Source organism: Corvus moneduloides, chromosome 1 (assembly GCF_009650955.1).
Source record: "Corvus moneduloides isolate bCorMon1 chromosome 1, bCorMon1.pri, whole genome shotgun sequence".
NCBI classification, from domain to species: domain Eukaryota; kingdom Metazoa; phylum Chordata; class Aves; order Passeriformes; family Corvidae; genus Corvus; species Corvus moneduloides.
In genome coordinates this window covers 66,584,921-66,603,612 of record NC_045476.1, presented here as the reverse complement: position 1 = coordinate 66,603,612, position 18,692 = coordinate 66,584,921, and the positions used below count along the sequence as shown (strand labels likewise).

The 18,692-nt window shown below is 40.3% G+C and overlaps 1 protein-coding gene across 1 annotated transcript in view; it reads right to left on the bottom strand.

The window, feature by feature from the left end:
- DCDC2 (doublecortin domain containing 2) overlaps positions 1-17,145 on the bottom strand; it is a 56,153-nt gene extending 39,008 nt beyond the window's left edge. The window contains exons 1-2 of the mRNA XM_032114079.1: positions 16,518-17,145; positions 12,206-12,257 (exon numbers count right to left, since the gene is read on the bottom strand). Coding sequence (XP_031969970.1) covers positions 12,206-12,257; positions 16,518-16,810 — 345 coding nt within the window. The 5' untranslated portion in view covers positions 16,811-17,145. The remainder of the gene's footprint in view (positions 1-12,205; positions 12,258-16,517) is intronic.
- Between the last annotated feature and the right edge of the window lie 1,547 nt (positions 17,146-18,692).

Genomic DNA, 18,692 nt, shown 5'->3' with positions numbered 1-18,692 from the left:
TCTTCTGCCAGCTTTCGGCTCCTCTTCTCCGGAGAGAGACGAAGAGTTGAACTTTGTTTTCCTGGGACTTCAGTTTTTCCCTTCTTCTCTTCTGGACTGTTTCAACATCAGAACACACCAGGAGAATTTTCCACCAAGGCCCTGGAGGTGGGCTCACAACTCAGCTCCAACGAGGAGAGAGATTACACCTACAGAAGGACTCTGAAATTTCCCCAGGTTTCTCTCCACAGTGAGAGGTTTCATTATTTAGCATTATTATCCTTTTCCAGTGTGTTTTTTAAATAAATAGTTTTTATCTCTTTCACTTTCCCCCAAGGAAAATTTCTTTTTTCCTGAACCTAGTGGGGGGAGGGATGGTTGTAACCTGCCTTCTCTCAGGGGATATTTTCCTCCAAATTTGTCCAAACCAGCACAGCCATTCTTGCTGTAAGCATATTCTTTAAAGCATATTCTTCAGAGCAAAACTGGTCATTTATGTCACCAAAATTTGAAATGAAAATTTACTGGAAAAGAAAGAAAATACACCTTAAACTACAACATCTGAAAACATTTCTTTTGCTGCTGTCAGCCATTAAAGGGTTATTTGCTCAGCATAAGCAATCTAATAAAGAGCTTCAGAATACAGAAAAAAAAAAGTAATTTTCTAAAGGGTATGCTACTGAAGGCTAAAACAATACTGATCTACTTCCATAGCATCAGGTCCTAATGTCCAGGCTCCAAATATAGGTTGCACACAAAATGGGAGTTACTGAACCTTGGATGCCCTTACACCTTTTTTTGTAGCTGGTAGGTTGCCAGGATAATCCCCTATAAAATATCCAATACATAAATAGTAAAGTTATAAATCACTTTTTCTAAAAGTTGATTCCACATCTATTCCTGATGCTCACTTATGCTGCTCAAGCTCTCCCACAGTCTCTCCAAATAGTCCCTCAAACTAAGTTCTCTGATGCAGCCTGCAACACTCAGGTTCCAATGCTCCACATTACTGGAACAGCTAGAAAGCATTCACTAGGCATAAAGGAGCCCTTTAGGACAGCCCCAGGTGTGCCTCACTACTTAGTTGTTCCTGAAGGGTGATGAAACCATTAATTTTGGTGTACGCGCCTCAGAAGGCCATCAAGTGATTGCACATAGCCCAGTCACAAGAATCCTGAGAAAACAATAATCTGACAGATGTTAAAAGCTCATTTATTATTTGAAGGATTGTATTTCTGCCAATAATAGATACTGAGGCATCAACTTGCAAGTTTGTCTTTTAGGTTGCTCTCTGAGGGTCATTAACATTTCTGGCAGCCTTCTGTGGCCTTACAAGTGAGGCCTGCTATTAAACAAGCAAACTGCAGGGGATTATAACATGGGACCAGCTTGGGCAAAGATTAAATATTTGTCTGTTCTACCTAAAAATGGCCTAAACCAGAACAAAATATAAACTTGCATTGTTTATCTAAGCCTGTTTAAATCAATGTATCTTCTGTATTAAAAAAATGAAAAGAATGTTAGTATACTAATACATTTGATAAAGTGACATTTCAAAAATCAGTGCATGAGAATACTAAGATGACCATGAGAATTTGGGATTGTTCAGCCTGGAGAAGAGAAAGCTTTTGGGTAACCTAATTACAGCCTTACAGTACCTGATGGGAGCCCACAAGGCAGATGGAGAGGGACTTTTTACAAGAGCATGTAGTGACAAGGGGGAATGGATTCAAACTGGAAGAGGGTAGGTTTAGATTAGACATTAGGAAGAAATTTTAGACTGTTAAGGGTGGTGAGGCACTGGAACAAGGTCGTCCATAGAAGCTGTGGATGCCCCATCTCTGGAAGTGTTCAAGGCCAGGCTGGATGGAGCCCTGAGCAACCTGGTCTAGTGAAAGGTGTCCCTGCCCATGGCAGGGGGGGTTGGAACCAGGTGATCTGTAAGGTGCCTTTTGACCTAAGAGATTCTATTATTCCATTAAGTAATTTAGCATTTACAAGATCTGTTTCTAGGAGCTTTTAATATGCTGAACCTTGGTGGCACAAAATTCTGGAAAGTCTTTTGGCACACCTGACATGAACAGCAGGGACAAGAGTACTACATCTTTTTTTTTGTGTCCACTTGCTCTTTGACAGAGGCTTAGGCTAATGTTTGTCTAGAAGAGGAGAGATAACTAATGTCTTTGGGACAACTTGCCTCTTGAAGATGTTTTACACCTGGTCTGGTTCAGGGGCCAAAAGAAAGATAAACTCTGTGTTCATGCAGGACACAGGAACATTCTGGTCTGCAAATGAGAGAGAGGAAAGGAGAAAATATACATTTTATTAGCAAAATTAAAAACCAACAAAACCAAACAGATGGAGGAAAGTGCCTGCACCAGGGGTGCTGCAAATGAGGTGTGTACACCACCTTTAATTTTGAAGCTGGCAAGTCTGCAAGTATATGCAAGTATAAAGCTACATAGCATAATGCAGAATTCCATGATGCATAAGAGAGAACTCTCACAGACACCCAATGTATGTTCTGGCTACAGCATGTTATATTAAGCTCTCTGAGTACAATACTGAAAAATTCAGCATAAGCAATCCCAGCCTGTTCTGAAGCCATGTTTTATAAAGCTTACACTGTGATTAAAGACTACACTGTGATTAAAAAGGAAAAGAAGAAGTAAGAAAAAACCCACCACTTCCGTACTATACACCTTTCTTCTCACTAATCTGACTGTTCTGTTCATAGAGTTTAGAATAACTTCTGTCTGATCCGTGTTAAACTATTTATGGTCATGAAAATCAAGGTACCTAATTTCAAAATACAGAAGTACACATTAATAAAAGACCAAGTGCTCAGCCATAGTAAATCAATTTCATTCCTTTGAAGTGTATGGAGTTCCACTAAACCACCCCAGCGGAAGACCTGGCCCGGGGTTTAATTAAAGAATACATAGTTCTGTTCCTGTTGCGTTTGTAGGAGGCACCACAGTGTTGGTGTCTGGAATAGCCTGACCCCTCTGGCACTGCAGAGTTACATATTAACAACAAAGTGGTCTTGGGTGAAAGTTTGTGCTTGCATTAAGACACCAGCATTACTAGCCCCCTAACCCCTTTATTTTCTTTTCATTTCACCAGCCACATTCTCTGATGATGTAAATCAGCACTTTCCCATTTACATCAGCAACTGTAAGCAGATTTACATTAATCAGTCATCTGACCCCATTATGATTTTATCTTTAAATTTTGTACATTTTCAGTTTGTTTGAAAAGACCCATTCAAGGGCAGCTTCCGTTTCCTACTGACAAATGTTGAAAACAACTCATAATTTGTGATGAGATACTTATCTGAAGTATTACACGACAACACACAGCAGCAACACAAAGTGTCCAGGGGAGAAAGGAGAAACTCAGAGAAAACTTTATGTTAGCTGGAAGCAATCAATCCAATGAGAATTTGCAAGGCAACAAGAGCTACACACAGTTGGAAATATACCATGGGATCACAGATTCTCAAAACCACCATAATTTTTATTTTTCTATTCTTTAAAAAAAAGAAAGAAAAAAGTTATTTCACACAGAGCCTCTTACAGCAGTATGGATTTTTCTTGAGCCTCTTACAGCAGTATGGATTTTCCTTGTTTCAGAGAGAAGTTACCATCTGTGAAATGACTTTGCAAAGCACCTTGCAAAGTCTGGGCGAAACAAAACAGCTAAACTCAACACAGGTTAGGTTCTGGGAATGGGAATCACTCTGTGGTGTTTGAGGACTGTATAAACACTTGAATCTCAGAACACATTTTACAGAGTCCCTTAAAGTCCAGCTTTCATCTTGGGTCATAATACACTGGGGTTGAACTTGTGATTAGCTCTGAGTGTCTCCTAACAGCCCTTTTAAACACAAAGACACAGCACATCAGCATCCAACTGAAGCAGGGTAAAAAAATCCATGCCCTCACAGCTGCTTTTTAACAACATCCGATATATTTTTCCCTTATATGTTAAACACAGCTATATTCTAAATATTTACAAATTCAACAAACACAAACATAACACTTAAGAAACATATGCAACACATTGCTCAATCTACTTCCGGTACTTACATCTTCCAGTGTTGACTGTTGGAAAAAAAATCAGAACCAAAGCTAAATGATCAGCAGCCAAACCATTACCTCAGGAATACTGTCATACGTACACATACAAAAAATTGTTTCTGTAAGAAAACCATTTTGAATTAGTCTGTGCATATCCACACGTGTGTACTTGAATATAATGTGTGAGTATACATAAATATACACACCACCTTAATACAATTCTCATTAAAAAATTTCTGTTACACTTATGTTCAGCTGACTACATGAAAAAAAATTAGAACAGTAAGTTTTCTAAAGCTATTACAGCACAGGAAACACCTATTTCATAGAAACACAATTTATTTTTTAATGGGCATTTTTATACGCATTGACAAAAGACGCAGAGTCAAACTCACTAAATAACTAAAAAACATGCCACTCCTTTTTGGAACACTATGGATGGGCTGGCTTATGCAATCTTTCTAACTCCAAGAAGTGTTAGACTGGGAAGAGAATGTCACACATATGGCATTAAAGGGAAACCATCATTGAGAATGGCTGCTCATGTAAAGACTCTGAGCAATGCACACATTGGTTTGAAGTACACAGACAAAAAATAATGGTTTTCACTTCATTCTTCAGACATGTGCTAACTAGTAAAAGGTAAGAAACATAATCCCTAACATGGAGATGTATCAAAATTAAGTTTATTTCTTTTGCTTGGTGTGAACATATTTACTGATCCCCATGCACAGAGTGTTTGCTTGTATGAATGCCGCACTATATTTCTCCACACTTACTATAAAAATATAGACTGGAAAGTGGGACAGACTCAGGAGACTACCCAATGTCCCGTTGGCTACTTGCAAGAGGCATGTGACACTTCACAGAGTCAATCCTTGTATATAAGAAAAGTATACAGTTCATTAATTAGCATTTTAAGTAGCCTCTGAACATGCCAGGCTGCATATTCAGTTTCTAGAAAGGTTTTATGCACTTGAGAATACGTTCAAATAGAAATGTCCCATTCTTAGCTTTTCTCTTCCTTTCAGTGTACATTAAATAACTAGACATATGCTAAAGACAGAGGTCTGGCACCACTTTCACAGTGCTGCCATGAAGACACTTGCCAGTCATCCATAGCTAAGAAATGGTATCACTATCTGATTCCTTTAATTTCCTTACCAGAAGTGTCCCTCCATCAAAGGGAGCAACTAAACAGCTGCATGATTTACAGGATAATATGTACTTTCAAAGCCACACTGGACAGCAACGAAACAACAGTCAAAAAATGTAATGTGTCTGAGCCAGACGCTCTGTGCTGGTTTGATTTGTATGGGTTTAAGAGCTGGCCTTTCTTACTGCTACTAACGCACTCCTGGGTGCTCTGAACATCTCACTCATTACCCACGTCACTTTATAACTAACCTTTTGAAGCTTTCAATATTTCAACACAATGTCACATTCCAAATTTATCAGCTCATGCAATGAGCCATGGCTTTGCTAGTTTGTTACAATGGCCTGTTTGTTAATCAATGTGCCCAGGAAAATTGAGAACAAATATTTACATTTCCCTGGGGTAGAACTAGGGTCAAAACAACCAAAACCCCATTGATACACATCACGACCCTGTGATGTGAAAGAAAGGAATGTTCAAGGTTCAGTGGTCAAAACTAAACTAGAACAATAAGTTTTCTAAACCTATTACAGCACAGGAAACATGTTATTTCATAGAAACATGACTTTTTTTTAAATGGACATTTTTTACACATTGACTAAAGTTGCAGAGTCAAACTCACTGAGGTGTTTGGCAAGTACAAAACCATTTCAGTTATCCTACGCAGTAACTAACCTGCATAATTCACATTTCCCTGGCTACTTTGCACCGCTGGATGACACTTTGGATAGTACAAAACAGCCTTGTGCCAGAGACTACAAGTCTTTCTACTGGTGTGGGTATAAACCAGAACTGAAACTGCTATTAACTGAGCAATAGGCCACAACACCATGGCTGCACACAAACTTCTCAGCCCACATAAAACATAGATGAGCTGGAAATGAGCTGTTCCACAGCAGACAGTCATGTAGCGACTAAGGGAGCCTTCTAGACTGCAAAGCTCCTACACAATTCCCGGAGTGTTTAAAGCCAACCTGCTCACCTCCAAAGTAAGCTGCCCTACTTTTCAGCCATGGTAAGTGAAATGGAGTTTATATTCCCTGTACATATGGCAGGAAGTCACACCTCAGCTATTTAAGCCCTGGAAAGAAAAACTTTTCAGTCGGGATCTGCCATAATTTTGGGACATTGGACTAGAAGCCAAATCTTCAGCTGGGGTAAGTCAGACAACGGCATGGCCTTATCCACCCAGACACTTGGCATGTGCAATGCTCCAAAAGAGATCACATCTGTGTGATCCCGAGGATATCTCCCATTCCTTCTCTGAGTTGTATGATGCTGTACACACACTGCTTACAACACAGACAGTGATGGCATCAATAACACAGAGTTTATTCAAGCAAAATAGATCCTGATACTCATTTCAGACACTGACACACTACTGCTGATTCTGACTGGTCTTGTCTCTCACATTTTGTGTATTTTCCCCAAATTCCTTAGACTTAATTAAACCAAAAGGAAGTCTCTGGCCTTTATGGCTCCTCAGAAGGACCTGAAGCTAGCAACAGTCAACAGCTGAAGAACAAAAAACAACTCCCAAAAAAAATTTTTTTTTCTTCACCGTTTTTAATCAAAGGCAAAAGTTGTTAATGTTTCCAGTAAGTCAATTTAATATACAGCAAAAAATTATTAATGAGACTAACACATGCCTCATTAAAAGCTTCAGTACTGGCACCTCTTCCCTCCCTCCCTCCTGGCCTCCTCACAGGCCGGGAAGACCAGTTACCCTACGGAACAAGGCATGTGGTAATCAAAGAAGGGAACAACTTCAAGTTTCAGATCAAACTCAGTACAGACTATGGAATTCTCCAGTGACATGAAGCAAAGTCTTTCTGCTGCTCAAAAATTAACTAAATCCATCTGTAAGCAATCTGCTAATCAAAATACTCAAAATTGCACAGTTCATGTATACAGAACTGTAAAAGGAGAAATTTTATGCATTCACAGGTCCAGTTAGGAAAAAAAGGGCACAGCTTATCTTCTAACTGGATGTCTGGTCAGTTCTTCTCTGATTCCTCCTGGTATTGGATTGTGAACACTCAGGAAGAATATTTGTTTTGTATGTCTTCTTGTGCTAATTATGTAACCAGGATACTTAATACCAAATAATGGCATATCACATTAACCTGTTAAAGATGTTGCTCAGGAGATTAAAGGCATATATGACATTTTTTTAATCTTTGCATTTTAATAGCCTTATTCCCTAAAATACACTTACAGTAGAATGACTAATTAATTTAGCATGAGAAAATGAGAAAATTCTTGCCCAGCAGTAGAACTAATCAAATGGGTCAGATATGGAGTAGCAAGAGCGTTTAGTTTTGCATTCTGGCAGAGAACATGAAGTAGACCTTTATACACAATTTGTTACCAGCCATACAGTATTCTGTGTTTAGTAATTTTGGGTAGCACAAAAAATGTTTGAGGGTTTTTTTAACTCTTAGGAAAGAAGCTGGAAAGAGTATCTTCTGTAGATACATTGTTTTGACATCAAAAGCCTGTAATTTGCACAGCCTGGGATCATTTCTAGTATCTAACCAGTCCCTTTTACAGAACTATCTTCTGTACAGAGAAAATATCAATGAACCATTTCTGACAGTTAGATGATGAAGTGAATCAAGAGCCCAAAAATTGAAAAATGGCAAGATTTTTCTTATGATTAAACATGTATGTTGTCAGACATGATAAACAGTAGTTATGAAATAAATAATTATAACTACTGTGATTTTTCATGAGAAGGTACTTGAAAAAGAATTACTCATGCTAAGTTAGATATCCAGCAAGAATATACCAAAATAATTCGTGAAACCAAGACAACAACATAAACTTCCAAAATGTAATTCTTACAGATAAGTCCAATCATACTACTGCTGAGAGATGAGTGCTGACTTTGTCTCGCAACAGAGGATGAAGAAAAACAATTGCCATAAATGATACTAGAATAATTTAATTTTGAAATATGGAGGAACAGAGGGAAACACAAGATTTACAAGTCTTCAAAATACTTTTATAGCATCATCTTAGATGCTTTGGGGGAAAGTTTTAGTGCTAAGTTCATATCTACCAAGTCTCAAACATTGTATTTTCTACTTCACACTCCCCTGTCATGGTGCTCGCCTCTTCCGCCAGCACTGGACAACAGGGAACCTTTCCTGTCCCAGGATCCCACCAAGAACACAGTGGCCAAATGACCTGCACTGAGATCTGCCAATGAACTATGCCTGGTCCACAAGACCCCATAGCAAAATTGCTGCTAAGTGATGGGCTGTACCTGGTAGAAGACACTCTGCCAGTCGCATTTTCACTCTACAGTCACACTTCATCACAGGAACAGACACATTCTGTGAAGCTCCCTAGCAAGCAAAAGCACTTTACTCCATGTCCTAGCCCATGTCTAGGTCATCCAGAATGTGACCAATATGAGAACTGATATGCACTGGATCAGAAAAAGAGGTTTTAAATTTAAAAATGTCCAGACATTCATTCAAATCCTTGTGATTAGTAAGTGTTTTCACTAGGGAGAGACATTCTGGAGGTGTATGCAGACACAAATATGCAGGTCATAGTTGTAGGAAAGCTTTGAGGAATCTTTACTAATCCTCTGAAGAATGATTGGCACAAATATTGATTATTCCATTCAACAAACACTCCTACAAATGTGACCACACCTAAACCACATGATAAAACAAGAAGTTGCAATTGAAAAGGAGCTACGGAACATTAAAATAAGTTTATATAAAATAGTGAAAAAGTGATTTTTCACTGGAAAAACGTGACATAGTTGTGTCAGAGCTGCCCACACAATCATCTTGTCCTAGAAGTCCAGGAGAAAAAGCAAACTGCAGATAAAAAACTCGATGTTCTTCCTACCTAAGAAGATCAACCAAGGGCAAATGTATCAACAGTAGAGCAGCTTACTACAGGCCTACTATGGCCTTCTGATAATAGATGCTGTTTCATACAGACAGTATAAGCTTCCTTTTTTCTCTTAGTTGCAAGAGCCTGGTTCTTCAAAATCAAAATACTTCCGCTTTTCTTAGGCACCTGTAATTCTTTGCTGTTACAATATCACATGGCAAAGCTCATTTACTACAGTGTGTTCAAAGAGTCGGTCGTAAGAAGTCAAAGAAGAAAGGAGGTTCCAGGCGAACATATTTTTATGAAGCAAAGAGAGTTTAAAATAAATAGTTGCCTAAAGGATTTGCAAATGCAAAAGCTCAGTTGGTTCTTCAGCAGCTTGCCCAGCCCCAATGGCAAGTAAAATTCATCTTTTTGAGTGTAGAGGGAGAGACCATCTAGATCAGACAGTGCCTGGAGAAATATAAATGCCTATACTTTCCACATTATAATTGGAAAATAACATTCAGTACCTTTTAAAAACAATTAAGCTTATAACAAACAACTGGTAACTCTGTTGGTCCATATTTCCTCAAGAGATTAATTGTTAGATTCCTCAAGCACATCATTTAATGTGTATTTGGACTTGCACATCACCTTTGGTACAAAAGGGATCTCTCTTGCAAAACAAGAAACTCAGTTGCCAAAAGAAGTGATGGATGGGAACATACCTGAGAAAGAATTTGTAACAAAGCTTTAGCTTGGGTCAGGATGAAATCTTTTTACTATTTTGCCTACCAGTAACAAAACTGTAAAAATTTTGAGATGTATTATTACAGCATGATGGTTCTGCCAGAGGATTTACACCATGCCTTGAACATCAATTTTTTCTTGCTTAATTCTAGTTTGACACACGTTTTCTAGTTATACATGAATTTAAAGTAATTGACGTGCTGCCTTCAAAGAACAACATTAAAGTACTCCCAAAAGCAGATGTCAAGCATTTGGCAGTTTAACTAACACAAAAGAAAACATATAGCTGCATACAAATACACAATGTACAGCTGCTGCATAAAATTTTCTTTGTATTGATTCCCTGCACATTAACCAGAATCAGAAATAGATATTTGTAACTCTTTTAGTGGAGAAAATGCCAAATTGCATGTGCTTGGTACAACCAGAATTGACATCCTTGTACTTAAGCATGATAGGAACACTACTGCCTCTCTTGATCCTAAAACAAATCTAGGTTTTTGATTTCTAAGTGAACAACTGAAAAAAAAAAACCCAAAAAAAAAAAGCCCAGAACTTGCTGCTTCATACCATTTTAACAAAAACTAATTTAGGCATTAAAACTCCTGTTACTAGTCCCCTGGAAGTTCATTCCTAGGATTAAATTATTAGGCCATGAAGACAGTTGTGTTATCCATAAGCCCAGACAAAAATCTGTAGGCTGTTACTATGTTTCGTCTCATTTTTATGACTCCTCTCCCCAAATAAACCAATCACGTTAAAGTTAAATGCACAGGGAGTTAAGCTCTCCACAGAGAAACAGTGGAGATTGCAAACATAAGTCAAATATGAAGATGAAAGCTGAGATAATGGAGTTTATATTGGATTATTTCAAAGCCCTGAGAGATGGCTGAAAGTGTTAAGATAATATACAATGAGCACTGAATCCAGACAAAATAATAGCAGCTTCTTTTATCAAACATGCAACTCTAAGTAAAAAAACTCACAACTTTTACAACTATTTCTCTAACTGCACAGACTTTCTCTTATATCAAAAATCTTCTAAGGATTTGCAGCAAAATAATCAGCCTTAAAACTAGCTTTAAAAAAGCAAGGCTCTAGAGGTACTGATAACTATTCAACTAAGAGTAAATTTACAGGGTAGTTGTAGCAGCATATCAAATCTTCAGCTTGAATGTGATCTTCCTGCTCAGTAAGCCCACTCAAAAAATACAAGTGACAAAGTTATGCTCAATTATAAAATTGTTGTATTTCATAGCCTCTGAATAAGAAGTTTCTGAGTATCGCAGTAAATGTCATTAGGGCAATTCTGAGGATCTTCTAGTACAAGGTGTCCTACTGTCTGAAGATACCTGCTATGCAAACCACTGAACTGCTGAAAATGTGGCCTGAGAGGACAAGGCAGAGGAAATTGAAAAACAAGTCAGCTGATGCTTCTTGTGAAGCAAAAGCTGTAATTCAAATGTTTGTTGGGAATCACTGTTACCTCCATAAACAATAAAACAGCAAAAATAACACAGTCATGCATCTCACACAAATCCACATATGAAACGTTTTGAAGCTTGCAGTTATCTCCTCTGACTACAGCGTAGCGCCGCTGAAGAGAAACAAGTGAGCTTGACAAATTATGGACTAGAACTAGTCAGAAGTTTACAACTAACATTGGCATTTTCCAAACAAAAATGTCCTTTCTTCAGAGGAAATACCAAGTTTTGAAGTGTCGAGGGACTCCTTGCAGAACAGGGGCATATGATACCCCTGGAAAGGTTGGACAACCCAGGGTTGCTGAGGAAAAGCCCCTGAACTGGCCCCTGGCTGCAGGCAGGCCTGGAAAGCACCTGGCTGCAGGCAGCCCTGAAAGTCCTTCGCAAGTTATGCACTGGTTGGCTCCCCCGCTGATTAGAGGCCATCTAGAGGGACTGGGTGTGAATCTTTGCAAAAGTAGATATAAGTTGGCATAATTAAACAATAAAGGCAGAACGATGCTCAAATCGTATCGGTGTACGTGTCATTTATCCGGCCAGCTCTCCAGACTCGGTCCCTAACATTGAAGAACATTTGCTGCTCCAAAACTCCCCAAATTCTCATTCCTACCATTTTTTTCCGCAAGTACAAATTTCCCTTAGATTTACGACCAGATTCAATGAAGACAACAGGACATCTTTTTTCTTACTGAATTTTTAACTGGATGTGGCAATTTAGAACGCTGAGCAGAAGACAGTCAGTACATCATGCTCAGAGCAACCAGAGTAATAATCACTGAAAAAATATGTGCAGAATGGCAGATAACTGTATTATTATTAAATTAAATAAACGTATATTTAAAAAATCAGGCATAAATGCAGGCATGCCACTAACAAACTACAGGCTTACTTCTTCAATATTTCAGCCATCATACCTCATTATTGACTTCAGCAGGTTTTTTCTTTGTTTCTCCAATGTCCAAATAGCTGTGGAAAGAAAACAGGTTTGATTACTTACAGAAGCATCTAACTTACACAATACAAATATTCTACACTTTTTTTCATACATGAAGGTTTTAAAACTTGTCATGCTTCAAAATAACAGAAAAAGTAAATAATTAATAAGAGACTGTTAATATAAATCTTCAGGCTAGCTATCCGGGCTATACAAAAGACAGGGGAGAACCAACCACCTACCTTCAAGTCACTGGTGATTAGAACAGACCGTCAATAACCCCCTCGTCAGAAAGAAGCTCATATACAACTGTGAGGTGGATCAATAAATCTCAGAACAGTATCACCTTAATGGATTTTTCATGGTCATCATCTTGCCTCTTAGTTTCTCACAGTAAGTCTCTGAGACATTTAAAGTTTTCCTGCACACCTGAGTTTAACTGAGGGCATCAGCTAAAGTTTAAAAGGATCTACACCACTTGGGTTTCAATAGAATGTGGACACATCTGAACACTTGTTTCTTGCGGCTGGATGAACCAATACCAGCTTCATCATTATTTTATGGATAAAATACAAGCCTCAACTGGACAAGTAAACAAAATACATCCTTTTGAACAATATTATGTTATCCCTCTGATGTTCCCTGTTCTCACTTCCAGTGGGAAGGTGCTTTACCAGGCTTTTAAGACTAGAAGACCTTATTTGAGAAGTCACGTATATCTAAAGCCAAGCATCAGTGCAGGCTCACCAAAAGACCTCAGAGCTCACAACATATCTGCAGCTCTTCAGTAATGTCATGCTCTGTAGTTAATGACTGGGATCAGATTTGTTTGCTTTCCTACTTGGCCAAAGTTGAGAATTCATGGGACCTGAATGAAGGTGCAAAAGCAGTAAAGAGAAATAAAAGAAGAGAGAAAAGAAAAAACATCATTCTTTCTTTGAAGGAATGGCAATCATTTATCAAAGTATCACAGAATGGTCACAGGGATTTCAAGGCTTCATTGTGAGGGGACACTAAGACACAGCAAAGCTGCCAGGCCATGCTTGAAAGCGCATGCCAATGCTTTGAGAAAGGTAAGTGTAGTAACATAGGATAATATTTTGAAAAGCTTCATGTTTAAAAACAAACAATAAGAACTGTTCCAAGCTCTCAGTGTAAAAAGGAATGAGTTCTCCTTAAACCAAAACCAAGAAGTCTTACAGCCTGAAAGACTGAAAAGAAGTGCGTCAGACAAAATGGTTCCAACAGCCTGTAACAACAGCTACTGACTGTGGTTCTTGTTGTCCAGACATCTGTGAATTACTTCACCACAGTGAGAAAGAAAAGCAAATACATAGTCAAAGGGTTAAATTCACTATGCAGAGGTCTGGATATTCAGTCATCAAATTTCAGGGACCTGCAAATCTGAAAAGTTCTAAACAGAAGCAAAGGAGCTTTTTTGGATGATGGCACTCAAAAAAATGTCAGACCAAAAACTTTACAAAACTATTCTCACTTGCTAAGAAAGTAGAAATGCTTCCAACCAATGGCTAGCCAAGCCAGCAATGAAACTACAGCATTGTTTAGAAAGACACTGCTGGAGAGAGGACAATCTACCACTGATGAATGAGCGCAGATATAAGGAAATGGGCAAAGGGAGGCGGATGGTAGCGCAGCATGCTAAAAAAAAGCTAAAAATCAAAACCAGCTCCAGCACAGATAGTTTTCTTTCAGGAAGCTGAGAGCTGGGAAGAACTCCACAGGGGTGCAGCCTATATGTGCATTCTCACTCACCACTGCAACAACTACAATATACCAACACACCTCACCATGTATGCATCAAAAAAACGGGTGTTAACTTGGCACCCCTGTAAATGACAAAACAAGCTGGAAAACTTGTTATATGTGCCAAAAATTACCAACATCAGCTAAAAATTCCTCCCTTAAAGAAAATTTCTATGTATTTTTTCCTAAAAGCAGAATTTCTAAATGCTGATTGTTTTATTTTACTTTAAAAATTGAAGATATCAGCAGTATATATAGAATATATGCCCTCGGAGCTATCAATCTTCAAACCTTAAGATTCAGGGTTTGGCTCATGTGCTAAAGGTGAGCACAGTTTAGTCTAGAATTCACTGTGAACAGGAAAGAAAAAGATTCACTTCTCAGTGTAAGGCATCTGAAAAGAAACAAATGCACTGCTTGAGCAGAACAATGACACTTTCAACTTCTGCTACTCCTTGGATACTTTCTCCATGACACTCCCACAGCTCCCACACAAGTGCTACAAGCCTGCATTTCAAAGTTCAGGCCTGCACAGTCTATCACAGCAATGAATATGTCCAATAAGAATCATGGGGGGAAAAAATAAAATTAAAAAAAATAATAATAAAAAAAAAAAAAAAAATCAAACTTCTTGCTGCCATCAGACCAGACTCAGATCCTTTAAGGCAGATGCTTTGGTCTCTCACAGCTGTAACTGTTTACCTGCGACACATTACACAAACATACACATTTTTCTTTAATTCCTTCACTTCCTTTCAGAAAATATTTCCTTCCAATTAACCCTTCCTCTCCTCTGACTTTTCTGGCTAAGATGTGTCCCTAATTAACACTCTGTCTACAACCCAATTAAGAACAACTTCAACATTAAGCCCTTCAGCTTGTCTTTAATGCTCATAAAAGCACTGCTAACATTTCCAGCACTATGTAAACAAATACTAATAAGTGAACAACTCCAGTTCTGAATGCAGAAATGGAAGGGATCTCAAGTCATCCCATTTATCCTCTCTAGAGTGCAGGACTACAACATATTATCAAGGGATGTATAAAACAGCCTGGTTTTACCCAGTTCTTTAGGTTAGCTTTTCTTAAAGTATTCTCTTTGTTGGCCTTAAATAACTCGGTACCCTGTTGCACATTGCAACCATAAAAGTCTGAAAAACTCTCACCATAAAACTCTGATCATAAAGTGTGAACTGATAAAAGGAAATGCCCCACCCAAGATAAACCCAGAGTGTCCAACTCTCTAAGCAGTGCATGCTAATGTCACTTACTTACTTTTAGCCTATCAAACACAAAACACATTTAGGGAGGTGGAACACGATGTGCTGAAAACCAACAACTTCAGGCCATCCACAGAATCACAGGGTTTAATATCAAAAAGATATGGTAGCTCTTTTTTAGAGCTGAGCACTGCATTTGGCATGGAAAAGAGTAAGTACTGTTGGAAAAGGGCTTATATTTAGCCTGTCATACATCTTTCTCTCTGACTTTCCTACTGAAGTGGAAGAAGCTTCAATAAATCTTTAGAAGCAGGTAGTGACAGAAATGATAAGGGTGATGATAGAGATCCTGTTCATTACACAGAGAGTTTTCTCCTGAAACATAATGAGCCACTAATGAGCTCTCCTGAAAACTATAGTGTCATCAATCTACAGAACCAAGATGAAGACACTGTAAAGGTGGTGGTTGATGATACAAATTTTCAACCACCTGCAGAAAGGGTTTGTTAATTTTGAGATTTATTTCTATAAAGTCAACTGTAGGAAAAATGCCCACAAAGACTGAGCAAAACATTTAACAGTCAATGAGACTATGAAATCCACTGACAGAATTAGGAATAGTTACTGACCACATGCAGAGCCACTCTGGAAACACCTAAGGGCCCAGACCTCCTTCACATTATTCTCCCAGTGACTCACTAGAAAACAGACAAACTGGCAGGTTAATTCTTGGTGTCCAGGTAGGAAAAAGAATGTAAATGGTCATCTTCTAAATAACAAGAGGGACATAAAAAGGCTATATACGTACCCAAAATGAACAGAAGTGATGGAGAGGCAGACAACTGAGTAGAATACTTTAGACTTTTAAAAAATAAACAAGAAAGGAAGCATCGGGAATTGAATTCCCAGACTCATCAACTTCATGGAAGGACTGTCAACAGTCCACTTTTGTATCGCTTTCACCCTGTTACCCCTGAGCACAAATACTGATACTGGCCCTTCAGCTAAGCACAGGCATCACAACAACATGCCATTCCCACATGTCCTTTGGGTTAAAGGGCTATTTCTCTCTCCTTTTCTACTGTCATGTCAAGCAGATGTCACTATGTGACTCATGGTATGAGTACCCTTTCTGGGGCTCACCTCTAAAGCACTTTTCTTTTTGCTCTGGGTCACAGCTTCTAAGTTCTCTTTCCGCAATGACTAATAAAAGAGACAGGGTGAAGGGTCGTCTGAAGCACTGCCACAGTGTCAAACCCCAAGTGCTGATATTCGTTTCCCTGTAAATCTTACATTTCAGCCACTCACTTGAGTTTCTTGAAGGCCTCCCTGCCACCAGCCACGTACTGCTCTCCACTCTGGAGCTCCTCCAGCTGTCGGACACGATGCCCACCCCGGGGGGTATAGATGTTTCGCACAGCTCCAAAGGGTGCCTGCACCCCGCCCGTCACCTCTTTCAGGAACACATCAAAGTTGGACACTTTCTTCTCATGGATGACAATGCGGCGCCCCGGGAAGAAAGGGTCCCCGTTGCGATACACCAGCACGCTCTTCACGGTCGGCTGCGAGAGCCACGACCCCTTTGTGCCAGGACTAGTCATGCTGGTGCCTTCGCGTCTCCGGTGCACCCGAGCCGCCCAGCCGCGCTGCCTGCACCTGTCTGCTCGGGAGAGGCTCCTGCCCGGGAACCCCTCCGGCCCTGACACCTCCCTGCCCGCGGTGCAGCGCCCACGCCCACGCCGGGCCCACGGGCACACCTCCCGGGATGCAGGGAGCGATCACGGCTCGCCGGGGCCTGGGCACAGTCCTGCGTAGCCTGTACACAGCGGCTCCTCCCAGGCAACCAGCGCGCTGCTCCGGGCACCGCGGGAGCTTGGCGCGGGGAACGCCAACCCCGGCGGAAAAACGCGGCGCGACACTCGAGCCGGCACAGCAGGGACACGGGGACCCGCGGCCTCCCGGAGCCTTCATCCTCCGGCTCTGCCATTACGGAAAGCCCTACCGCCCTGCTTTCCTCGCGGAACTTTACCCCGCGTGTGCCCGGCTTCCCGCAGGGAGGGCAGCCAGGCGAGAGCCTGCCAGGAGCCTGCCCGGCCCAGAGCCACCGCGAGAAGGAGGGCGAGGGGCGGCGTGCCCAGAGGCGGGCAGAGGGCCGAGGGGGCCGCGGGGGCAGAGGGAACGGGATCCGAGCGAGGGAAAGAGGGAAATCCCCGCTCTGCCTCCTCCTGCCCGATCGCCGCCTGTTCCACAAGGGAAGGGCCGGCAGCTGAGCTGCCCCGGCCGGGGAAGCGGCGGCAGCGGGGAAACGCCGAGGCAGCGCAGCGCTCCCACCGCACTCCGGCACACCCTGGGGACAAGAGGTCGTAAAACCTGAGAGAAAATAAAACAGAAGTGCCTTCAATTCGAACATAATTCCTTTAACAACCTCTTTTCCCCGTTGATAGTCTCAAGTCTAAAACTGCACTAGACCCTCCTACCTGGATTTATTCAGTGTACAGTAAAGACTATCTTTTCAAATGGGTTTTAACACGCGGGATAGAAGGAAATTCCTTTCCTTTTATCTTACCTCATTTGATGGGAAAATTACCCCCCTGCTGTGAGTTACAACAGAGCAGTTAACCATTACAAAAAGAGCAATTTCAGGGTGAGGGCAGTCAAACATGCTACTGTTACTGGTTAACAACTAAAGATCCCCACTTTATTAGTCTCCTGACTAATAAAGGGGAGAACCAAGAATTTGTCATCCTCGGATTAATACTGTTTAACATTGAACTACTGTAACCTGAAGAGACATTTTTGTTATTAAGGATTATGCTTTTGAGTAAAAACCAAAAATGCTGATGACCCTCACCTGCTCTGCATTCAAGTAGTGATATGTCAACTATCTGCTATTTTATGCCAGATTCTACCACATTTGTTGATCTTAGGCCTAATTTGTAATCACACAACATCTTTGACATAGGAGTAAGATTGAATATTTTTTTGGTGCACCCATTTTGATACTTGTGCTACTCCAAAATACTATTGGTCTTTACCTATGGCCACAATAGTTATGGTCACTTTATGGATTGCAATAAAATATCCTTTAAATGGTAGCAGAGCACTGCTAGCCTTAAAGCAGCCTAAAATTGGTGGACAAAATCTTTGTTTTCCATCTCGCCTAAGTACAACCACTGACCAAAAGCTAAGAAAAGGTTAGACACTTCAGTCCATAATAGCAGTGCCTTGAACCATGACAATCTGCTCCTTCCAGCTTTTCCAAGGTCTGACCTTTTATTCCCACTATTGTTTCACTTTGTAAGCAATCTCCTATCACATTCTCAACAGCAAGGAGACAAGGTGCTGAACCCACTGACATGATTAAGATAAATGCAGAAACACATTATCTCATTATGATGGAGCAACATCAGAGGTCTCATCTTACATGAGGTTGGTGCATGACGGGACATCTGTCAGGATCCCCTGAGGTCACATAACAAGAAT